At 42.4% G+C, this 24,121-nt stretch overlaps 2 protein-coding genes and 1 long non-coding RNA gene across 7 annotated transcripts in view; 2 read left to right on the top strand and 1 right to left on the bottom strand.

The window, feature by feature from the left end:
• Positions 1-13,886, top strand: part of rasgrf2a (Ras protein-specific guanine nucleotide-releasing factor 2a) — a 43,164-nt gene extending 29,278 nt beyond the window's left edge. For 2 of the 3 annotated variants that reach the window (XM_071465340.1, XM_071465338.1), the window contains exons 13-29: positions 77-159; positions 869-1,117; positions 1,303-1,395; positions 1,487-1,995; positions 3,655-3,780; positions 3,865-3,954; positions 4,071-4,177; positions 6,703-6,815; positions 7,597-7,657; positions 7,771-7,800; positions 8,012-8,115; positions 8,719-8,803; positions 8,946-9,143; positions 9,223-9,302; positions 9,416-9,533; positions 10,758-10,826; positions 10,933-13,886. In XM_071465340.1, coding sequence (XP_071321441.1) covers positions 77-159; positions 869-1,117; positions 1,303-1,395; positions 1,487-1,995; positions 3,655-3,780; positions 3,865-3,954; positions 4,071-4,177; positions 6,703-6,815; positions 7,597-7,657; positions 7,771-7,800; positions 8,012-8,115; positions 8,719-8,803; positions 8,946-9,143; positions 9,223-9,302; positions 9,416-9,533; positions 10,758-10,826; positions 10,933-11,028 — 2,211 coding nt within the window. In that variant the 3' untranslated portion in view covers positions 11,029-13,886. The remainder of the gene's footprint in view (positions 1-76; positions 160-868; positions 1,118-1,302; positions 1,396-1,486; positions 1,996-3,654; positions 3,781-3,864; positions 3,955-4,070; positions 4,178-6,702; positions 6,816-7,596; positions 7,658-7,770; positions 7,801-8,011; positions 8,116-8,718; positions 8,804-8,945; positions 9,144-9,222; positions 9,303-9,415; positions 9,534-10,757; positions 10,827-10,932) is intronic. The other variant, XM_071465339.1, reaches the window with a different exon arrangement.
• LOC139611066 (uncharacterized) lies at positions 7,497-15,670 on the bottom strand. The gene is made up of 5 exons (XR_011686244.1): positions 15,318-15,670; positions 10,356-10,451; positions 9,462-9,631; positions 7,726-7,836; positions 7,497-7,630 (listed from the first exon to the last, which is right to left on the bottom strand). It is a non-coding gene; the product is annotated as an uncharacterized lncRNA (long non-coding RNA).
• ckmt2a (creatine kinase, mitochondrial 2a (sarcomeric)) lies at positions 14,879-23,058 on the top strand. 3 transcript variants are annotated; one of them, XM_071465354.1, is made up of 10 exons: positions 14,879-14,915; positions 17,677-17,868; positions 18,362-18,560; positions 18,652-18,747; positions 18,841-19,062; positions 20,221-20,306; positions 21,228-21,351; positions 21,711-21,845; positions 22,088-22,213; positions 22,673-23,058. In XM_071465354.1, the coding sequence occupies exons 2-10, from the start codon at positions 17,720-17,722 to the stop codon at positions 22,787-22,789; spliced, it is 1,254 nt and encodes a 417-aa protein (XP_071321455.1). In that variant the 5' UTR covers positions 14,879-14,915; positions 17,677-17,719; the 3' UTR covers positions 22,790-23,058. The 3 variants fall into 3 exon arrangements, with proteins under 3 accessions (XP_071321455.1, XP_071321454.1, XP_071321453.1); XM_071465353.1 differs by lacking the exon at positions 20,221-20,306 and adding an exon at positions 20,752-20,837 and having other exon boundaries at positions 14,900-14,915; XM_071465352.1 differs by lacking the exons at positions 14,879-14,915; positions 20,221-20,306 and adding exons at positions 15,913-16,727; positions 20,752-20,837.
• Positions 23,059-24,121: the final 1,063 nt, after the last annotated feature.

The following is a 24,121-nucleotide window of genomic DNA, read 5'->3' as shown; positions in this document are numbered from 1 at the left end:
AGTGGTTTAGGATGAAGATGGATTTAAACTGTGGGATTAAAGAGAACTGACGGCGTCTCATGTTTCTGTGTCTCAGTGCATCGATAATATCCGGTGTAATGGCCTGATGACCAGCGTGTTTGAGGAGAACTCCAAAGTTTCTGTGCCGCACATGATCAAGTAAGAAAAGGAAGATTTCAAACTGTAGCAGTGGAGATTATATAATCTGATAATCTCTATATTTCTGTCTCATTTGTCTCATCAAGTATTTCTTTGCTGAAGGTATTTTGGCTTTACTTTGTTGACAAGGCTTTTAAGTAAGGTTGATGGTTAAACATGCAAAAGGTGACAGAAATATATATTTTTAAATAACAGTAGATGCTATAAATACAGAAATCACATCTTATTTTATTATAATTAAAATATTGTGTATGTTTTTAGTCATCTGTTTTTTTGTTTTATTCAACATTTTTTTATTCCATGAAAAGACCAAAACAATAAATCTGTGTATTAAAGCCTGATATATCTTATTGCTCTGGACCATAGAGCTCCACTGTTTCCAGAAATGATTAAAAACACATTGTTGCACCAGGCGACATGTTCCTTCATCACCATGAACACACACACACACACACACACACACACACACACTGTCCTGCTGCCACCAAATACTCACAATAGGACCAAACATGGATTAATCCGCTGCTGAAAATAGTTCCCCATAAATGCATTATTTCCTCCTGAGTAACGTTTGCTACAGAGATGAAGATGAAACTAGATTTTTTCCAGGTGTTTGTAATGTTCAATGTTTTTTTGGTCTTTTCATGAGTTTTGTTGACAGTAACTCAACATGGTGAATAAATCCGATCCTGGTATTTTCCTCCTGAAGGTCTGACGCCCGGCTGCATAAAGACGACGTCGACATTTGCTTCAGCAAGACGCTCAACTCCTGCAAGGTCCCACAGATCCGATACGCCAGCGTGGAGCGTCTCCTGGAGCGACTCACCGACCTGCGCTTCCTCTCCATAGACTTCCTCAACACCTTCCTCCACACCTACAGGATCTTCACCACAGCCGCCGTGGTCATCGACAAGCTGGCTGACATCTACAAGAAGCCGTTTACTTCCATACCTGTCAGGTACACGTCACAGGTGTCCATGAAGTGGACTGTGATTGTCCTCCACCCTCCTCTCATACAGGACATCTCATCATTCACTCCATCTTTTCATTTCTACATTTTCTCCTCCTCTCATTATTCACTTCCTTTCTTCATCTATCACTCTCCTCCTCCTCCTCCTCCTCCTCCTCCTCTCACTGTCCCAGGATTGAGCAGCATTCATGTGATCGTCTGTCCATCATGTCCCTCTGTCCTGACTACAGTCTGAAGATCACGCAGCTCGCTCTGGACCAGTCCAAGTAAAAACCATCAGTAGGACTGTGATTCACCATCGTGTGTCAGAGATGGAGCTGCACATCAACTCTTCTTCTTCTTCTTCTTCTCTCTCAGGTCTCTGGAGCTCTTCTTCGCCACCAACCAGGGAGCGTGGGGGGCGGACCCCTTGAACAACAAATCCCCGAGGCTCTGCCGCAAGTTTTCCTCCCCTCCTCCCCTCTCCATCCCCTCTCGCACCTCCTCCCCTGTCCACAGCCGCAAGCTCTCCCTCAGTTCCCCGATCAGTGCGAAAGCAGGAGCCTTGGACCTGTCCACCACCCCCTCCTCCTCCGCAGCCAACTCCCCCACCTCCAGCCACAGCCCCTCCATCTCCTCTCCTCCTCCCGGCTCCACCAGGCCGCCCTCCGGCTTTTCCTCCCCACCGCCCACCGCCACGCGCTCTCCCAGCCTCCCCCAGGCCTCTGGGGTGTCCTCGCCGCCCCCCATCTCCACCAAGGCCCCGCTGGACCTCAGCCGCGGTCCCAGCTCCCCAGAGCTGAGCCCAGCTGCAGGGGAGGACGTCAGCGTGGAGCTGCCTCGCCTCGACGCCTTCTGTGGGAAGTTGAGGCGAAGCATCCGCAGGGGTACGTGTTCACACTCAGTCAGTCCCATGTGAACATCAGCACGTGTGGGCGCACACACACACACACACACGCACACACACACACTGTTGTTCTGTTATGAAGTTGTGGTTTAAAAACAGGTTTAAATATCTTTTTTTTTCATGTAATTCTGACTTTTGAACATTAGTGCAAAAGTCCTGTTTGCATGAAGATGATTTATTTATCTCTACTTCTGTTCTTGAATCTGACACATCTCTGATCGTGGCCTGGCAGCCCGAACAGGCTCAGGAGTGAGACACATAAATGGGTCACGGTTACCCAACAGAGGAATAATCGTGCTCTTAGATCACCATCTGGCTTCAGCTGACAGCTTGTTCACTGTGAAAACAGCAGCGGAGCACCAGGTCAGAAAATGTCTGACAACAAATTGGAGAAGAGAAGAAAAATGAAGTGATAAACAGAGCTGTCACCCGGCAGCCAGAGTGGCTCCTGAGAGGAAAATGACATATTGAATGGGTGAAACTGAGAAGCTCCAATAGTTCAAAGATACACGAACAACACACCATTTCAGGTCTGTGCAAAATAGAAGCAATTGCAAATGTTCTGTGTTTCCACTGAGTGATGTTATTGGAATACAGCTGAGTTTTCTCCTCTCGGAACATCATTGCCATTTAACGTGATGACGTATTTCTAGGATCCGTCACTCAGTTGGAACTTGTGGAATAGTCTGGAAAACCACCTCATGTGAGGGTATAAATGTTTTTGCGACATTTGAGTTTTTTTTTAATTCATGTGTTTCCATCCCTCGTTTTTAAATTCACAATTTCAAATTCTGCAATAAACAGGTTAATGGAAACACACCCACAGCCTACTATGTACATTGATTTAAAGATCATATTCAGAGTTGGACTCATTATGTTTTCAGGGTGTCAGATTTTGGTGGTCAAAGGTCAAAGGTCACTGACCTCACAAACCATGTTTTTTGCCAAAGACTAACAAAATCCATGTACTAATTATGACACAATTTAACTCAAGTGTCTATGAGGATAAAATGAAGCGATGATCAAAGGTCAACTTCACTGTGACATCATAATGTTCTGCAAAAACCCCTGTGGTTATTATTCAACACTATAACTGACCAAACAGTATTTCCTGTAACTTGGCTGGTCGGTGGAGACATACAACCACGAGGCGGTGACGCTAGTTTGGTAAATGAATTAGACTCAAACACAAGTGTAGGGAGGTGAGAGAGAAAGAGCGAAACAATAACTGCAGAAAACTACAGAAAAAGTTGCACTTGAAGAGGCACCAGATGAACTGATAAACAAAAGATCCACAGGCTCTGATGTCTGCCATCACCTGTTACCACATGTGTTATTAACACACTATCAACATTTATTTTTTAAAATATTTTTTTATCACCGATATTGTCATTACCAGTATATCACCACATATAGTTGGAAGTTCAGTTATTAATGCAACCGTATCCTTCTGCTCCTGTAGATTTAACTTGATGCAAAGCCAATTCCCAGAATTCTCTGCGGACACCCCATCTAGAGACTGTTTGATTAATCTTCATGTGTTGATTACAGAACTTAAATCATGTCAGCTTGTCTTGTTATTGTATCCATGTTGTTATATTATAATGATGTTTGAGGTCTGACTGTTTTCCCCTCACAGCTGTATTAGAGTCCGTATCTCTGGACAAGTTCATCCCTGAATCACCTGCCAGCAGCGAACCAGGCGACATGTCTCCCTGTCGCTCGCCTTCCACGCCGAGGCATCTCCGCTACCGACAGACAGGAGGTACAACACACACAGACACACACACAGACACACACACACACGTGCTGCCGTCTCTCTGTTCTTAATGTCTCTGGTTCCTCGCAGTCACATCAGGGGAGAACTCTCGCTGTACGATGTCGCCGGCCTCAGCGTTCGCCATCGCCACCGCTGCTGCCGGGCACAGCAGCTCCCAGGGTGAGCACGGCAAGCCATGAAGGCCAAAAGACACAGAGCCCGGAGAGAGAAGTGTTGTTTTGTTGTGTGTTTTTTCCAGAAATCAAACTCTAATCTTTGCATTTTTTTTCTCCCAGGTTTCAGTAACTCTGAAAAAGCCTGTGACAAAGAATTCATCATTCGCAGAGCTGCTACCAACAGAGTCCTCAACGTGCTGCGGCACTGGGTTTCCAAGCACTCCCAGGTGAGTCTGTTTACAGGTGTCCGAGTGATGTCATCAGTGAGGGAGGGCAGAAAACAGCAGACTCGCTGAGGACTGATGATGAGAACTGAAAAGTTGTTTTTGTGCCTGAAACTGCACAAATCACAAAAGTGATGAGTGAAAATGTTCATTATCCCAAGAAAGAAAGCTGCCTGGTAACACAGACGGGTTCACGCTGTCACTGTGTGTTTAAGCCTGTTTGGTGAAAATAAATGTGGAAAACATGTCATGTTATGTTACAGTTTGTCAATTTGCATTACAGTCAGTTGTAATTTGAGTTTCTGCATTAATGTAGCACATCTCGAGAGCAGGATTTTCATACATGCTTTATACAATTCTCCTAAACCGTGCAGCAGCAAGCAACATGCCACTGCTTTGTTTTGGTTTTTTTTATTTTAATGTATTTTTTTGCCTCTGCTGAGGCCGCGGGCTTTATGTTTTCAGGTCGTGCATCCCTCTCATCCTCATGAATGTGACGCCTTGAGGGAATTTCTTCAGATCTGGCAAAAACATTCACTTGGATTCAGGGATAAACGGACTGACTAAACACATGTTGGCCCACAGAACTACTGAATTCACACATTAGGTAACTGCACTGGAGGGACTGACAGGGGATTAAAACTGTGAGGAGGTAAATCTACAGGGTTTCTACACATCCTGGAAAACCTGGAAAACAGTTGGCTAGTTTTCCAGTCATGGAAAATAAGAGGGAAAAGTAAAATGTCCTGGAACATATTGTGTTGTCCTGGAAAATTATTCCAACATTCTAGTTATGTTCAGGGTCATGTCGACATAGGCCAGTTTATGGAGGACAGTATTTTGAATGCTAAAGGTTTTATTTGGCAATGCCGTGAACGCACCACGAAGTCACATCACCTGCTGCAGGTTGGATTACTTGAAACTCTGAAGAATGTAAGTGACATTATCTTTTAAATATAGATAAGTCACCGTTGGCTGCTAACTATGGTCGTTTTTATCAGGTTGATAAATGAACGTTTTCTTCTCAACTTGTTTTAAACTGTGTTAGCATGTTTGGCTAACGTTAATGCGCTTGCTAGCTTGTTTTGCCTGTAGCTAAAGTTTTAAGGTTTGCGATTCAACTGGTGGAGCAAAGGTTTCAAATGTTTGTTGGTTCATTACTGATAGTTGGATAATAATTAAAATATGGAGCCGTGGTCAATACAGCGAACAGGAGCCGACTGTGTGTTAGTGAAACACCGGCTAACGAACTTGGGCTAGCACAGGAAGGACCTGCAGTAAATACAGGTGGTCCACCCGGCTGGGAATCGAACCTGGGACTCACTCCTCAAGGCTTTTATCCTCATGTGAGCCCTGAACACTGGCCTGACGGGTGTGTTTTTAAGTTTAACCTGTGCTGTCAGCTGATGTTGGCTCATTTCTCTCTGAGGAGCTAACTGTGTTTAGCATTTCCACTGCTACTAGCTTCTGTCTGTCAAGTTACCTGCCTGATGTCTATCAGAAGGTGCTGTGTGGTTTCATATAAAAAAAAAATAATAATAAAGGCATGTGAATTCAGCTCTGATCAGTAATGTCACAGGTTTCCAGCAGCTGCTTTATTTTTAAATGGTGAAAATGTTGTATTTAATATTGTGGATGCTGAAAACAGGAAATCTGTCTGTAATCCCACTTTTCTATGAGCCCTGTTTCCTTACAACTCATTAAAGACGCTCGTCTCCAAGTTCTGTTACAGATGACCCAAACCTGGACAAGGCAGGACACCTTCAGCCCACCTGGAAGAGTGTGTTGTTGTGTCACCCCCTGTGTGTGTGTGTGTGTGTGTGTGTGTGTGTGTGTGTGTGTGTCTTGTCCCTGGTGGAGCTGCTTTTTGCTCTGCGTGTCTTTTCTCCCACCCAGTCTACAGAAAGGTCAGCCTCCTCCCCAGGGAAGCTGAGGGGACCATTATTTTCATTTAAGATTATATAAGAAGCTATTTTTGTACCTGGATGTTGTTGCCTGAAAAGTGAACATTTATTATTTGGTTGTATTGATAAACAGGGTTCTGGTAGACGTCAGGTGTTTTGGTGGGATTGGCTGCAGCCCCTCCGTCACCTGTAAGGACAGGTGGTTGTAGCTGATGGATGGATGAATATTTACTGATGTACTTGTACTTTAATTGAGTCCTTTTCTTCCCATGCAGCTTTAGTCTTGTGCTCCACTACAGTTCAAAGGGAAATATTGTAGTTTTTCCAGCACATTCATCTGACAGCTGTAGTAATTTGTTACTGTACAAATAAAGATTCTTGCATACAAACAGTGGGTCTCAGACTTTTGGACACCACATACAAAACATGATTGAAAGTATTTACAGCAGTGAAAATGAGCCACCTGTAAATGTCCTGTAGAGGGCATCACAGTGTCTCTGAGTAATCCTGTCACGGGCTTTAAAAGGACAAACCTGGACACTGTGGGACCTGAATCTGCTTGAGTCAGTGTGTAACACCTCAGTCTCAGCTCCACCTCAGTGTATTAATGCGTTTTTGCATCAGGACTTTGACATGAACGGTGAGCTGAAGATGGGGGTAATCAGTCTGTTGGAGGAGGTGCTGCGAGATCCAGACCTGCTGCAGCAAGAGAGGAAAGCAACTACAAACATACTAAGGTACACAGTCCCATCCATCCATCATTCATCCATCCATCCATCCATCAAGCCATTTGTTCATTTATCTATTCATCCATCTTTTTATAAAATAAAGTTCTCAGTGGATTAAGTGAAACAGTAGAAAATAAAAATAGAAACTCTGCATTTTAAACTGATTAATTCTCTTCATGAGGTTTATTGGAGAATTATCTTCATTTTGTTTTCATTTGTTGTTTATTGTTACTTGTTAGACAACTTAAGTATTTAATATTTAAGAATGTAATATTTGAGTATTAACCCTGTTTGATTAACATTTATCAAATTTGGTTGAGTTGAGTTTATAATATATATATGTATGTATATATATATATATATATATATATATATATATATATCAGTATCAGCATATGTGTCAGTCGATAAATGACGATCTACAGTTTTTCCAGCAGAGAATAAAGTTTAATTTTCACCTCTAAAATGGTCTCAACAAATTCAATGTTTATTGTTCATTTAAATTGTGGGTTCTGTAAAGAAAATGTATCAGATTGATGTATCAGATATATCAGAATTTTTAAACTCTCAAATATCAATATTGATTGCATCATAAATCCTCTATCAGGACACAGTTCATGTTGACTGGTGCTGTATATGATGTGTAAATCTGCATAACACACACACACACACACACACACACACACAGAGCACTTGTAGCGTGTTTTATTTCTGGCAGCACCTTGTAACTCTGGTGGTAGAAAAAAAGCTGACTTCCTGTGGCTGTAACAGCGTGTGCTTTGCTCTTCAGTGCCCTTTCTCAAGAAGAACAGGACGACGCTCAGCTGAAGATAGAGGACATATTACAGATGGTCAGTATCACCTGTTGTTACAGCACAGTGAATAACAGAAGGGATTTCATTACTCTTATTAAACAAACCTCTGAGCAGTTGTTGAAATAATGTATCTCCTGGTTGTGGAACAGAAAAGCTGCCCCCTGCTCCACTTCATCGTGGTAAGAATACTGTCATTGTTATGAAGAAGTCCCTCCCTGAATGAAAAGCACAGGTTGTAGTTACTGTGTGTGCAGGTGGAGGTGGTTTGTGGAGTTAGTTTAGTGTTTGTGTTGTATTGTAGATCTTTGAAGTATCTTCCTGTCGTTTTCTTCACATTTAAATACAAACTGTACAGATGCAGCATTTGTGTGTCTGCGTGTGTGTTTCCAGGCAGACAGTCCTAAAGCAGAGTGTTTCGAGTCTCTGTCAGCGATGGAACTGGCCGAACAGATCACGCTGCTGGATCACATCGTGTTCAGGAGCATCCCCTACGAGTGAGTGTGACCCAGCTCCACTCACATGAGCTCAGACTTTAACAGTTATTTTACACATCTGTAATTGAATCACTTTCTGTAAGGTCTTCCTAGAAAGACCTGTGTAATTTGGTACTAATCATTGGGAAAATAATAATACTGTATTAGATTTAAAATGACAATAATAAACTATTTATTCAGCAGTTTTCAAACAAAGTTAAAGTGTTTTACATAGTTGAACCAGGATTAAAAAATTGCAAAACATCAGTTAAAATCATTCAAATAGAAATAATACAAGAATAAAATACCCAATAAAAACAAAATATAAACAATAAATATAATAATAATTTTAAAAACAACAACAAATAAGACATATTGGTAATAAAACAGATGAATTGGTAGTAAAACCCAGAGAGCCTCTAAGTCAGTTCACAGCATTTAAACTGAGCATGCAACACTTCATAAACCAAACACACTGTAATGTAAACTTTACAAATGTAAAACTTCAACAATGAATGAACTGAAGTTAAATAAAGTGAAGACTCAGTAGGTGTCAGGTTAAGATCCTGATATGCCCCAGAACTTCAGTCCAGAACATGACGCTGAGTGTTTCCTGTGGTGCAGGGAGTTCCTGGGTCAGGGCTGGATGAAGGTCGACAAAACTGAGAGGACTCCGTACATCATGAAGACCAGCCAGCACTTCAACGACGTGAGACTGAACCTTTGATTTTCAATACTCTCCACTGACAGTGACTGTGTGTCAAACTGAACATGGCAGTCTGTTGGGCTGGAGAATATAAACTGTAGTTAGTATAAAATATTGTCTGAAGTTTCCCTCTCTCTCCCCACAGATGAGTAACCTGGTGGCCTCTCAGATAATGACCCACACTGACGTGGGCTCCAGGGCCAGCTCCATAGAGAAGTGGCTGGCTGTGGCCGACATCTGTCGCTGCCTCAACAACTACAACGGAGTGCTGGAGATCACCTCCGCCCTCAACCGCAGTGCCATCTACAGGCTGAAGAAGACCTGGGCCAAAGTCTGCAAACAGGTGGGGATCTCTCCTTTATGAGCACAGTTCAACCCGTCCACAAAAGTGTTTCTAATTTGTAAAAATGTTTGTTTTCTAGACAAAGGCGTTAATGGACAGGCTGCAGAAGACGGTGTCATCAGAGGGGAGGTTCAAGAATCTCAGAGAGACGCTGAAGAAGTAAATAATGCTTATTCTCAGAGGAGAGTAGAGGGATAAATGTGTTGATCCAGTCTTTAGAGGCCATCTAATTTTTGTCCTGTGTGTGTGTGTGTGTGTGTGTGTGTTTGTAGCTGTAACCCTCCATGTGTGCCGTACCTGGGCATGTACCTCACTGACCTGGCTTTCATTGAAGAAGGAACACCCAACTTCACTGAGGAGGGTCTGGTTAACTTCTCCAAGATGAGGATGGTAATGACACACTCTGTGATCCTTAAGGAGGTCGAATTGACTGTTTGCTCAGCGTCAAGTTTTGGATTTCTGCTCATGTTGAACTGGTGACCATGGGGCTGTAGAAAAGAGGCGCTCGCTGTTTATTTAGAGAGTTTAGGGGTAATTAAAGTGTGAGGAATAGATTAAACAGCGTGTTTATCTGCTTTAATCTAAACTACAGTCGTTAGTAACGTCTCACTGTCCTCTGACTGAAAGACACCAGGATACTTATAGGATCAGCTAGATCTACACTGCAGTTTTACAGGATCTTTGTTCTAAAATGTGTCAGCTGAAATATAAAAAATTCAGCCAGAGTCTTCAATCAATTTAATAGCGATAGCGTTATCTTAATCAGCTAGCAAGATATAGTTGATCTGCGTTCAAATCTGACTGCAACAACGGAAAAATGAAAGGTTGTCAACAGGAAGCTGCTTTTATCTGCCTCTGTCTGAAATTTGTGACTCTCAACTTGGTACAGTTTTCATTGTCACTGAATATGTGTTAGAACAAAGAGCCTGACAGGAACTGAGGGGGCTGGGGCTGAACGTGTAGACACACACGAGGGCTTTGAAGCTGATACTTGAACACATTTTGGGTTTGATGGCTGATGGGACCAAGTTGGACCAGGTCTGTTCCAGTCTGGGTCAGTAAAATCACACAGATATGTGAAGACTCATGGAAGGTCTTCAGCTCCAGTTGATCTCATTAGGATTTTTTAAAACATCTTTTTATATTTGCACCTGACATTGGTGACCAGTGATGTCACTTGGAGACATACAGGTAGATAATAAACAGTTTCACCTGGAGTAAGTTTTCTGAAGTTCACTCAGCTCCAGGTTCCTCCAGCTCCATCCAGGATCCCACCATCTTTTTTTTGGCCTTTCAGCAGAAATGTCTCTGTAGAGAAACAGTGCAATCAGCAGGTTGTCATCCACGTTTGCTTTGGTACAAGAACATGTGACTGATGGAGTTCTGTGTAGAATTATGGGGTCGTCTACCTCCTGAACTCCACAGGTTACTGAGCAGTGGTTCAGTGTGTTGTTTGGTGTGTTTACTGAGTCGTACAGTTTCTGCTGACTGTCAGAGACTAAAAACAATCTGTGTAAGTTGATGGAAACAGTTTTTACATGGGGTTTGACCAGTCTGTGAGTTTTAACCAGGCGTCAGGTTTGTCGTAAACCTACGTTGCCTCTGCTTTCTCAGATTTCTCACATCATCCGGGAGATTCGTCAGTTCCAGCAGGCACCTTACAGGATAGAGCACCAGCCCAAGGTGTGTCTGGTCAAACACCTTTAAATCCCCTGTCTTTACGATTCAATTATTTGTGCAGTTTGAAGTAATTAGATTTAACAGTCTTGTCCATCGTACCTGCCCCCAGGTGACACAGTTCCTCCTGGATAAGACACTGGTGATGGATGAAGACACACTCTACGAGCTGTCGCTGAAGATTGAACCCCGAGTACCACCTGGCTAATGATAACTTCATCTCTTACACAAACATGATGCATTAACATATATTTACAGTATAAACACAGGCAGACAATAGATGAAGAAACATGCGGGTCATTCTTAGTGAAGCAGGGGTGGTGACATGAAAACACCACAGTTGTTGTGTTTAGGAAACTCAGGAGAAAATGTGCCTTGTTGTATGAATATCTGATGTATATATTTAGTGAGCAGAACGGACTGTAACATACACAACTCTTTGCCATACAACTGACTGTGGAAACAACCACATTAGCTACTTAACACTAGAAAGTAACCAGTTGCTGCTATCACACTGTAAATACCAAACAATCTGCCTCTGTAGTCTTGCACATAGACGTTGTCAGATGAGTTTTGTATTATTTGTACAATCACAACCTGTTAAAGGACAAAAATGAGTCGCTGGGCCCCTGTTAACCCCCGTTCCTCACCCCGTCGTTGTGCGTTGTGTGTAGTATCTGTATGCTGGAATATTACAGGCCCTGTTAATTTACAAAGATGCACCACGTGAGCACAGGATGTATAAAGAGAACGTGCACATTAAAGCTGCAGTAACTGCTTTTTGGCAACTGAGGGGCAGCAAAACAAGCTGTAAACACAACACTGACCTATTATAAAGTTGGTATATAAGTTGGCATTAGCATAAAGATGCCTGTTTTAATAGACACAGAGCGACATTATCATTTATCTGGAGCTGTGTTAGTGTTCACCTGATGAACATCAAATGTTCACTGATCATTTAACTCTGTTTTTGTCTCCAACAGCTCCTAAGAGATTTATCTGGGTCTTTAGTAGCTAAATGTTCCACTATGTTCTCCAGCTGGTCTCTTTTATATGTTGAAGTCAGCTGCCTTTGATAAGAGCACTGAGTGAAGCAAAACAGTGACGTTTTACTGCTGTAAAACCAAAACAAACAGCTGAAAAATGTCGAGGAGTCGGTTGATGGTTCTCTGAGTGACCGCTCTAACACTGTCAGTATTAAAACAATGATCGCTGCAGCATTCATGTCATTCATGTGCTCATTAATCAGGAGAGGGACAGAGTGGCACATGATTTATGGGGAAACACACACTGCTGTGTTTTCTGTGTTTTCCACTCACATGTTGTGTCAGTGTTGTGTTTACAGTGTTTTCTGCTGCCCCCCGGTGGCCAAAAACCATAAACTGCTGCTTTAAAATACTTCACACTGGGCTTTATACTTGTCTCAGCTGTGACAATACAACAAAAATTACCGCATTGGCCTAAATATAGGACAGCCCTGATTATACATCTGACTCTTGTCTGACTGACAGTATTTTTATCTGTTTGTTTTTATTTTTATTTTTTTAGTTCTTCATCTGTGGCAGCTGTAATTATTGGCTGTTTGATTTTGTCCCGGGTTCATTCCTGCAGCGAAGACGTCGGGAGACATTATGAGCTTGTTTTCAGAGCTGATGAATTTATTTCCTCTTTGTATCTGTGACAAGCTGAATCAAGCAACTGGACTTGACTGTAAATACTTGAAGACTGAAAGCAAACCAACAAGACTACAATAAGACAATATAGACTATTTATACAATATATAGTATAAATGTTGTGAACACATAATTGAATATAACACAACCCACCAATTTTTTTCATTTCCAGACAACAATATTATCTTGTATTTGGGCCAATACATTATTTTACTGTGGAAATAATCTAAACTTTAAAAAATCTTTCTGAGCCAATCACAGCGCATCTTCTGCAGTTTCAGTTGTTGCCACCAGGTGAAAATATGGCTCAGAACAGGAGAGATAATGATGCATAATGATAATGAAGCATCATCCAGCCCTTGAGTTTGACTCATTTAGTTATTACATTGTTCCCTAACAAAATGACAATGACTCAAATGACCACAAAACAACTGCCACACATTGAACCTGGGGTTTTTTTTGGGGATCTTTGGTCCTCGGATGAGTTGGCCAGTTGGTAAGCCAGCCTTCGACACGCTGGGACTCCTAAACGGTGCAGTTCACATATTTAATCTACCTTAATATTTACTGACTCGTCTGTTTGTAGGTGTTGATGCTCACAGTTACAGGAAGTGTCGGCTTCACTTCAACTTTTTTTACATCTTTATTTATCTGTTGACGCAGGAGGTTTATGTTGTTGCGGTTTCTATTGTATTGCATTTGCATGTTAGAGCAAAAATCTTACAAACATTCCGACAACACGCTTATCACAAATATAAGATATTGTTGCGTATCTTGACAATCAAAAGCATGTCTGCTACAAATCATCACATCTTTACAGTTTTGTAATATTTGTCATTTTGTACAAAAAGAGTTACTGATTTTAAGAAGCCATCATGTCCACTCTTAAAAAAAAAAAAGAATTGGCCGAAAAAGTTTCTTACACGCTTACAAAACCAAGTCAAATTTCTTTTCCATGTATTACTGTTGTTATTATTATGATTAGTTCCTTGTCCATGTGATCATTAATCATATTTTAAATCGTTTAAACATTGTTGACTGTATTAGTACAATAGTGATATCTTTGCACTATTCATTTATAAAGAAAGTCAGTAGACTCTAAACTTGTTTATAGCATGGTTATAGCATGATCCCCCCCTATCCTCCAGATGACTCTTCCTGGTGACTGATACTGAGTTTTATTAGGTTTATAAATTTGTTTTGGCCCCTACCTCATGTCAGGAACCTTTTAATACTTAAATGCATTAGTGTATAAGACCCTTACTTTCTTACATTGCTTTATTATTTGAAATTCAAGGTTTGCTGTTGTATTTTTCCATCATTTCTCTGTGTAATGTACAGATATTTACACACTCCAGGCTTCAAAATAAAAGCAAACACAAATTATAATGCATTTTCAAGTTGTTGTTAACAGTTAATGGAAGCTGAAGACAACGTGTGCTGCCAACAGAGAAAACATCAAAACACAACCAAACATTAAATACAGAAAAATACAAGAAAACCAAAATAACACCACTAAAGACAGCAAACGCAACCACACGCACAAGATGCAACCAACCACAGACAATGCAACCAAACATAGAAAACGCAATTGACATAGAAAATGCAACCAACACAGAAAACACAACCAACACAGAAAACGCAATCAACACAGAAAATGCAACTAACACAGATAACGCAACCAAACACAGAAAACGCAGCCACAGAAAGTGCAACCAAATGGTAAAAACACAATTTAATACAAAATTGTACAGCAAATTCAAATAACACAAGGAAATTGAGAAACCCGGAACAAAATTGAGTTAAATTACAAAGTGTCGCAAAAAACTTAGTGAAAACTAACAAGTTTGAGGCTCAGTTCATTGCTGATTTATGAATTTTGGAAGATGAGCTATAGCAATGAATATGGAGGCTAGTAAGGCTAATGCTAGTTGATTGGCAAATATCTGTGATAATATCTGAATCATACAATCAATGGGTTGACAACTCCATGAGCCACATACCAGGCGAAATGCCCCCTGGAAACTGACTCTGTTTGTGACTCAGTTGTGTTTTGTCAAGTTTTCTGCGTTTGGTTGTGTAGTTTTCTCAGGGACGCTGGAGAGAAAAGGGTCAAGGACGGTAAGAATCAGGGAAGTAGGAGGAGGTGTGTGTGTGTGTGTGTGTGTGTTAGTGGCTGCGGTTGAAAATATCAAGGTCAAACTGGTCAGTGATATCGGACCCTTCGGGCTCATGCCTCAACATGAGCGGGCTGTGCTGATGTAGCTCATGTCGATGGCCCTCTATTGGCTCATAACGGTGTGTTTCTGAACTTATGATTGGTCTCCAGTTCCTAATCCCACATGAGGGGGTGGAGCTCCCTGTGAGAGGAGAGTGAAAAGCTCTTTAACCAGAGACCTTCAGCAGAGCAGCTTCTCCACAGGTACTGTACCTTCTTTTCTTATTTCTCTTGCAGAAATCCTTCATTAGCCTCCAGTACCTATGAATTCATCTCAAGTTGTTTGTAAAACCATTTCTAGAGCATGTATCAAAGACGATGGAGGCTATATTGATCAATTTCATCTGATCTGTTTCCATGCTTTTGACATTTATAGTTAATCTTAACAGTGAGTGCATGTTTCAAAAGTCAAATTGTTTAAAATCAGAGCTGTGGGTCAAAGCTAGAGGCCTGTGATGATGAGTTTATGTGTAGCTGAGCAAAGTACAACAAGGCCTAAAGAGAAGTGAGAAATAAAAGACGGAATTGCAGTCAAATATATCCTCAAGCAGCTCTTTTAACAAGAAAATCACTTTTTTTCTTCATTGACTGTTTTATTTTAAATACCTGAGGCAGTGTTAATTCGTCTGTGTCCTTTGGAGAGGACGAAGCTGGTCTTTCGTCCTGCACGTAGTCCCTCGGAGTTAAAAGGTCACGCTGGTCAGGGGAGGGGAGGCTGAGTCTGTCGTGGTTTTGGTGTAATCCTGACCACAAGACCATGTGAGCCACGGCGCCAGTTGGCAGTAGAAGCTTTACACCATGTAGCCAGGGAAGATGTTTCTTGTCTTATCTAAACTTTCTGCTTTTTATCCAGAAATCATTCTCTTGTATGTATTTTTTTTCATCACTATTTCTGCCGCTCCATGTTCTTTACCTACCTCTGTCCCCGTTTCATCCCTCTGCCCAGCTGACATGGCCTCATGAGGGTCTGGTCTTGTGATCAGTTCAGAATGTCACTGGGTTGTGAGCCAGAGACGGCTCAGGTCTTGGCAGTGGATCCTGGCAGCGCAACTGCCCTCCAGTGATCTATAAATAATACTACCACTGACCTGAAGAGTCTGCAGTCTTTACCCTCCACTGAGTGAATGGAAAAAAGTCAGTGGGGTGAATGTAGTAGATAAAAATCATGTGATAACTGGGTGAATGTGTTACTCCTCAGTCAGGGCGGTGCGGGGGCACTGATCGGCCACGTTTCACCTCTGACCAGGATTAACAGGAGTAATGATGTCCTCGCAGCTTCCCTCTATATTAAGACACAGTCGCATGGTCTGTACCCGCTCTGTGTGAAGGACGAGCCGGAAAATGACCTTCCACATACAACAGTTCCACTTACAATAAATTAATTTAAGTATTAAAATTTGCATTTTAAATCACTTTTGATGGTCTCAAGTGGCAACTGCAATCTGATTCCTACCTGCACGCCCCACCGCTCCTTTCTCCCTGAGCTTAAGCCAGACTTCTCTGGGGAACTGTTCATTACTTAAGCCTGAGTGGTCGGATGAAACCTACTGTTCTGTGGGTGGGAGACTGTGATAACACTAAGAGGCTAAGAGCATCTGCCACGGCCCTGCCTCCCCTAATCTCGTTACTGTATTGAACAAAAACCTGTGGGGGGTCGTCAAAGCAGCAGCTCTGAGTTACTGTACTGAGACTTGTACCAAGGGACTGAACACTTAGATTAGTTAGTTGGAAAAGCTGCTGTTTTAAGGAAGCTCTCAAAGAGTCAGGGCAGCATCAAGGATGGAAGATCTTATCCAACCCCTCCGACGTGAATCAGTGACACCAGGAACTATGTGAAGGTTGGGTGGTGGAAGGAGCTGCGGCAGAAATGTCTCAGGATGTTCCAAAACCTTTTTGTGAACCTGTGATACGGAGCATTGACCTGATACCATTGCACTAAAAAAATCTTTTTACCATCTGTCCACCACAAACTCTGCATGGATGTGATATGATTGCTGTCATTGCCGTATGGCTCAGGTAAAACATGAACAGATACATGCCAGAGAATCTGTCTTTTACTATCTAATTAAAGAAAATAAATATAAAGCTTCCTACAGTAGTCGTCCTGACACCAGTGCCACCCTTGGAAATTAAAGCCTTACATACTGTACATGTTGCCTTTTTACCGGTGGGACTTTCCAGTGTAACTTGATGCCAAATTGCAGACATTTCGCTAACAGCTAACGTTACACTATGCATCTGAAATCAATTCTTCCTTGAGGCTCTAGGACAGAAGCGTCACTTCCTGTGTAGGCCACTGTTTTAGAGCAGTGAAGAAGAATTGGTGTTGGTGTTAAGACAAATCTGTTTTGTCTGCATCTTCCCCAGCCACCATTTTCTTCTCAGTACTGTACATCATTTCAGTAGAGTTATTGAAGAGGCGGGAAATGCTCTCCTAGCTTGCTACAGCTATCATTTAGCAAAGCTAGCTGGTTCACACAGTTTATTCAGAATTCTGCCTCATAACATTAAAGCTTCCTCCTCAGTGCAGCAGTTTTTACTCACAGAGGAGTTTAAATAAAACCGGACGCTGGCTCTGCTCCGTCACAGGTCGGCATTGTCCTGACATCTGTCAACGGCACAAACTTGCGTGTGAAAGTTCATCAAAGTTGAATGTGATGTGAAAACTTTACTAGATTTCCAATCAATTACTAGTCAGAACGATTCCAATGAGATTAATTTAATTTGCTGTGAAAATTTGCTGCTTTAATTGCTGGTGTGACATGGCCACAGTAGTCAAAGGCGGTGCTGTACACCTGCATGACTATGATTGGACGAGACTGGTTGGCCTTTAGTTTTGCAGGTACGACCGAGGATTGTGAAGCATGAATGAAACGATCCTCCAGTGTGTTTTGTACCTTGTACTGTATCATATTTCAAACACAAGTTGACAAAACTATATGTTCACTCTGTTGATTTTTTTCAGCCAGCTCATTTGCTACCGACAGAGTTACCCAACGAGCAGAAAGATGGCGAGCTCCTTCACACGTTTGATCTCTGGCCGCAACACGGCTGTGATGTTGGCCAGCTTGGGCGCGGGAACGATGGCGACCGGCTTCCTGTTGAGCGAAAACAGCTCCCTGGTCGCTGAGGCGAAGAAGAAGCTTTATCCTCCCAGGTGAGACGGGGTAACACGCACACCACAGATGTGGAGGAAGACGAAGATGTGTTTACGATCTCATTCGTGTTTAAAAGTGAAAGCGTCGCACAAAAAAGCATCAGTGAACACACACTGAGGGTCAGTGTGAATGTGAGTGTAGCTTCAGCCTGGTGCGAGGGAATATCTGAGAGTATGAGGAGGTCACAGGCGAGCGCTGGCCCCGTCCTGCAGTATCACTCACACTCTCAGGTTTCAGCTGCTTTACCTTTGGCTCACTCTCTCTGGACTCTGGAACAGCTGCACTGATCTCTGTGGTTTGAAAGGTTTAAAACTCTTGAATCTTGGACCAACGTTACAGCTGAATGTTTGGCTTTGAGTCAAGTCCAGTTTTTAAGGAGTCAAGTCTCAATTCAAATCTCAAATCCTAAGTTTTGTGACTTAAATCAAGCAGCTTTATGAGACTGGGTGCAGAAACTTTAACAAATCTTTCGGCCTACTTCCTCTCCTGCAGCTCTGACTTCCCTGACCTGAGGAAACACAACAACTGCATGGCCACGGCTCTGACTCCAGCCATTTATGCCAAACTGAGGGACAAGTTGACCCCCAACAACTGGACCCTGGACCAGTGCATCCAAACCGGAGTCGACAACCCCGGACACCCTTTCATCAAGACGGTGGGCTGTGTGGCTGGTGACGAGGAGAGCTATGAGGTAAGAGAGGTCAAAGGTCACAGACGTTATTGTTACCCCCCACTTCTGAAACCAAACCCACACCCCTGACTTTCTTTACTGTTCCCTGCAGGTGTTTGCTGAGCTCTTTGACCCCGTCATCAAGGACAGGCACAACGGCTACGACCCCAGGACCATGACACACCCCACTGACCTGGACGCCTCCAAGGTGTTAGCACCATAACGCCCCCATCCCTCCATCATCCCTCCATCCACACTGTACCTGCACCTATAAAACTATCTTTTCTGTCCCTCTCGCCAGCTGACCCACGGCGTGTTTGATGAGAATTACGTTCTCTCGTCCCGTGTCCGAACCGGCCGCAGCATCCGCGGGCTGAGCCTCCCCCCGGCCTGTTCGAGGGCCGAGCGTCGTGAGGTGGAGCGGGTGGTTGTGACGGCCCTGGCCGGCCTGAAGGGAGACCTGGCTGGACGTTATTACAGCCTGGGAGACATGACAGAGAAGGAGCAGCAGCAGCTCATTGACGTGAGTTTCATCTTGGCTCATACAGGAACACGAAATAATGTGTTCCCCATCTTCCTGTGACCTTCGACCTGTCATCCCTGGTGTGAAGAAAAACTTAACTAAGGGAATCGTAAATTTTCCTTTGGGTTTACTGCACTGATCTCAGCTACAAACAGTATTAACCCAACGTCCTGCTGCACATTTCAGTTGATGGAGCAGCTTTTTGGTTTATTTCTAATCAGTGGTCTCGACCCTTTTTGGCTTGTGATCCTTTGAGATGAAGGTTGTCTATGTCTGACTGTTCATCACAGGTTACGTAGACTTTATGTGAAGTCCATGTAAGTTCAAGCAAAGAAACATTTTTCCTTCTCAAACAAGCCTGAAGAGATGAAAATTAAATGAAATTATTCAGTATTTCACCAGAAAAAAAGTAAAATGAGATTTTAAATCAAGTCTCTAGACAGGTCTCCAGACGTTGTGTCTGGAAGCAGCAGGAAGCAGTTAGCATAGCTCTGTGCAAGTGTGACAAAATGCACCTACTACTACCTCTAAAGCTTAATTAATTAACACGTCTTATCTCGTTTGTTTATGCAGAGACTTTGATGTAAATTGTTTTTTTGTGCTCCCAGCCCGAAGTCTTTCCCTATAAAACCATGATTGGACATTTTTACACTTTGGCTTTTTGATTAAATTAATGAAACATAAAATGTGAATGACTGAACTTTAGAGGTGTTGGTGGGTGGATTATGGAGTCAAATTAGCTGTTTCTCTTTTTCCAGTCTAAATTAAACTCTCTGTGAGAAAGCAAATGACTGCATTTCCCAAAGTGTGTGACACAGAAAGTCTGCATTACAAACTGGAGTGAGGAGTATAAAGATGGGGGTGTTTACCAGGTAGAGAAGCTCCAGCAGTTTTGGAGTCATGACCCACACTAAGGACTAAAAATCATTATATAAATGTTAATAATTTTTTCTCTTGGTCATGATAACTTACATCTGCTGCATCATTTTTTAAATTGTCTGAGTGCATTTCTTAAAACATAAAAAATGTTAGGTCAGTGAGTTTCAGAACACGTCCTCACAGTCCAGTTGTTGTGTAAGTCCCTGTCAGTCCCAGAGCTATGTAGGTTCACTTTCGTTGACCTCTCTGCTCTGACCATTTCATGCTGCGCCACATAAGGATCACTTCCTGTTTGACAAGCCCGTGTCTCCATTACTCACCTCGGCCTTCATGGCCCGGGACTGGCCTGACTCCAGGGGGATCTGGTAAGGCCGAAATCCCAAGTGAAGAAAGGAAATGCAGTTCAGAGCCAACGTGTCTGACCCACACCCTTTCCTGCTGTAGAGTCCTGATCTGTGAAGTCCTCACATTTGGGTGGAGGCTGTAGTTTCCTGCAGTGGTGGAAGAAGCACTCAGATTCTTTACATACAGAAAAGCAGCAGTGGCACATTATAAAATTTCTCTGTCACAATTTCAAACCTGCAGGCTCTTATCTCATTAAACACGATTAAAAAAAGAGCTTTCAGGAGCTCCGGTGAATCCCAGCAGAGCTTCTCACAACTCTAACCTCAGCCAAACGTCTGTAGTCACTTTCCACCACTGATTTCTTCACCACATTATAGACAATTCCTTCTGCTCCTCTTTAACCCCCCCTCCCACCTCTGTTCTCTTCATCCTGTCCCTGCCTCCCTGCACCCCTCCCACCCTCAGGACCACTTCTTGTTTGACAAGCCTGTCTCTCCATTGTTGACATGTGCCTTTATGGCCAGAGACTGGCCAGACGCCCGGGGCATCTGGTAGGGTCTCTTCAGCTCTGCTGCATGTCTGCGCTGTGACCTCTGACTCTAACCTCCACATGCTGATCCACATATTTAATGTTTAAATATCGTCTGTGAATAGAAGCATTCAGTTTTTGCTTTTGATGCATGTTGGTGGAAAAATACTTTCAGGCGACAAGAAGTGTGTTTTTGTGTTTGTGTGTTTGTGTGTGTGTGTTGTCTGTTTCAAATGCATGTGTCCCTCATAGCACTGTTGCACAAATGAATTCTACACAGACGAACAGATTCATTATCAAAGTGTGTATGAGACCAGGTCCTTCGTGGCTGTTGAGTCATCTCCAGTAATGAAAGCGTGAAGTGTTTTACCTGGAGAGCTCTTTATTTAGCTCTGGAGCTGCTTCTCTTCAGGCACAACAATGAGAAGACCTTCCTGATCTGGGTGAACGAGGAGGACCACACCAGAGTCATCTCCATGGAGAAGGGAGGCAACATGAAGAGGGTGTTTGAGAGATTCTGCAGAGGACTCAAACAGGTAGAGTGGGGGCTGAGAGATAATGAGAGTGACACAAACAGGTCGTTCTGAGGAGAACGTCTCTGTGGAGCCGCCGCTTTGCTCCAGGCTGAAATATCTCAACAACTGTAGGATGGATCACTATGAAATTCTGTACAGACGTTCACAGTCACTTTTCATGTAGCGCCACCATCAGGTCAAAAATTACACTCGGTCAATGCTTTGATTCATCCACAGAGTATCTTGCTGACATTAGCATTTAGCTCGAGCCACTGCTAGCATGGCTGCAGATTCTCAGTCCTCTGATTAAAGCTACACTGGTGTGTAAAATAAGATCTGGGGGAATTTTCTCTGACTGCTCAACTCCTCATCTCCTGTAGGTGGAGCATCTGATCCAGGAGAGAGGCTGGGAGTTCATGTGGAACAAGCATCTGGGCTACATCCTCACATGCCCCTCCAACTTGGGCACTGGCCTCAGGGCGGGCGTCCATGTCCGCCTGCCAAAACTCAGCAAGGTAACACACACACACACACACACACACACACACACACATTCAAACCTTGTGTTGTCAACTATGGTGTACAAGATCAAGAATGAACTTTGAATCATGATTAAGCCTAAAATGTTCAAATAACTATCCTGTAATGAATTTAAATCAATATTAACTTTTGCATTTCTGCTCGTGGAAAACTGTGTTTTGTTTTTTTACACTGTAGTTTTTATACCTTGTTACAAATGACTGAAAACACTCTGCAGGACCCACGTTTCTCCAAAATCCTCGACAACCTGCGGCTGCAGAAGAGAGGCACAGGAGGAGTGGACACAGCTGCTACTGGAGACACCTTTGACATTTCCAACAACGACCGTCTCGGCAAATCTGAGGTGACGATCAATCAATCGTATTGCCTTTAAAGGTCTCATACAGTATAACGGTAGATGTCCATGTGTTTGTGCTTATAAAGCAGGTGTAGGTTCTATATTAATACTGTGAAAGTATCCAAGCCTCAGTCCACAGAGAAATGCACACAGCCTGTATTCAGAAACTGAGCCTTAAAACCAGCCGTAGGCTCAGATCCTCTCTTCTGATTGGCTGACTGACCTGCTGTTACTAGAGCTCCAGAGAGAAGCCTGAGAGAGGAGATGTAAAACTACACTGAAATGGTTTTTGGTTCTTAAAAACACAGATATATCTTCTGAAGGAGATCAACACAGGAGCTTTAAGAAGTGTCTCGTCTTGTTCCTGCTGATTGTTGTTTATTTGTTCATGTTAAATGTTAGAGCCAATCAGAGCCGCTGTTATATTGCAGAAATAAGCTTTGGTTTGTGTGTGTGTGTTTTTAGGTGGAGCTGGTGCAGTTGGTGGTCGATGGGGTCAACTATCTGATTGAGTGTGAGAAGAGGCTGGAGAAAGGACAGGACATCAAGATCCCAGCTCCCATCGCTCAGTTCAGGAAGTAAAAAGCTGGACTCGTCATGTCATGGGTGCTGGCAGGAGGTCAGCGCTCTGCTCGGTCGCTGCCTCCCAAACTGAGCCTGTGGAGAAGCCTCAGAACGACGTCCGTCCACTGCCACAGAGGAGGCTGCTTCTTTACACCTCCTTCACAAAGATTTCAAATCTTTAGGGTAGCCTAAACTTAGACATGATCTGCTGTTAGGGGGAAATTCTACCTCAAGTTAAGGTCCTCACTGTAACCCTGACTTCAATAAAACCGACAGTGTTAAACATTTATATTTTATCTTTTATTTCACCCTGACTCACAAAAACCTTCATTCACATCAATTACATCTGATCCTGTGTTAAATGGTTGTTGGTAACACTTTAATAGAGCCCAGGATTTACAGTACAGCCTCCCTGTATGAACCAGTAGAATACTTACTGGTTCCCACTGGCGCTTAAATGTAGGTACAGTGGAAGAAAAACTGGCATTTTAAACTTTTTTCTACATTCTTTTTGTCTCCATAACTTTTTCTTGTGTAATTAAAGAGTAAAAAGGGGAGACAAACGCATGTTATTTTACAGGACACATTAATCTTACTGTGTATTATAAAATACCTGTTGTAGTTTCACTCAATAATAAACGTTACTCTGACATGTAGAAGAAAATAGAAACTAACATAATAAAATCACATATTAATATGATCTGTAGCTGTAGGTGGATCAAACATAGCTAAACTTTAATGTTTAACGAGGAACCTAATGATTATTTTACGTCTTTTAATTACACAGTAAGAATAAGATATGCAGCTGTAATGTAATGTGGCTGATTTTCCTTTTTACACTTTAATTACACAATAAGAATAAGAAGGTTATTAACACTATTTATCCTTAGCTATAAGTACCCAGTACTGAAAAAAATAGTTTACTCTGATTTAGTTTATTCTTATTTATTATATTATATTGTTATATTGGTACAGTGGATATATATATAAAATATTAGTGAATTTCCCTGAGGGGATAAATGAAGTATTTATCTGAAACTTAAAAAGACGTCACTCCAAAATCTCCTGTATTGATCGGCTGAACTGGTGACTGTGATTTTCATACTCATCAAACCACTCATTGAGCTTTTCTGTAAGGAAGCAGCCGCTTTCATGTTTATTTGCTGTTTTATTCAGGTTTTTTCTTTCTTGTATTTTTGTTATACAAAGACTACAGAAGATAATAAACAACAACGATACAGGTTTGATTAAGCATCCATCACAAATCTTTATTCATGAGTGACCCTCTGTCCTGCACCTGCAGTTGGATTTATTGCCTTTATACTGGATGTGCCAGGATTCGTCAGCTAT

Source organism: Trachinotus anak, unplaced genomic scaffold (genome assembly GCF_046630095.1).
Source record: "Trachinotus anak isolate AG129_WGS33_773 ecotype Australia unplaced genomic scaffold, CSIRO_AGI_Tana_v1 ptg000028l, whole genome shotgun sequence".
Lineage (NCBI taxonomy): Eukaryota > Metazoa > Chordata > Actinopteri > Carangiformes > Carangidae > Trachinotus > Trachinotus anak.
Note: the sequence above shows the minus strand (reverse complement) of the source record. Positions and strands in the feature narration are given on the sequence as shown.

Coding starts and splice junctions, on each gene's coding strand:
- ckmt2a (XM_071465352.1), top strand. CDS start 16,699: ATGATTGCTGTCATTGCCGTATGGCTCAG. Junction 18,748..18,840: donor CTGACCTGGACGCCTCCAAG/GTGTTAGCACCA, acceptor CCCTCTCGCCAG/CTGACCCACGGCGTGTTTGA. Junction 21,846..22,087: donor GCCTGCCAAAACTCAGCAAG/GTAACACACACA, acceptor AACACTCTGCAG/GACCCACGTTTCTCCAAAAT.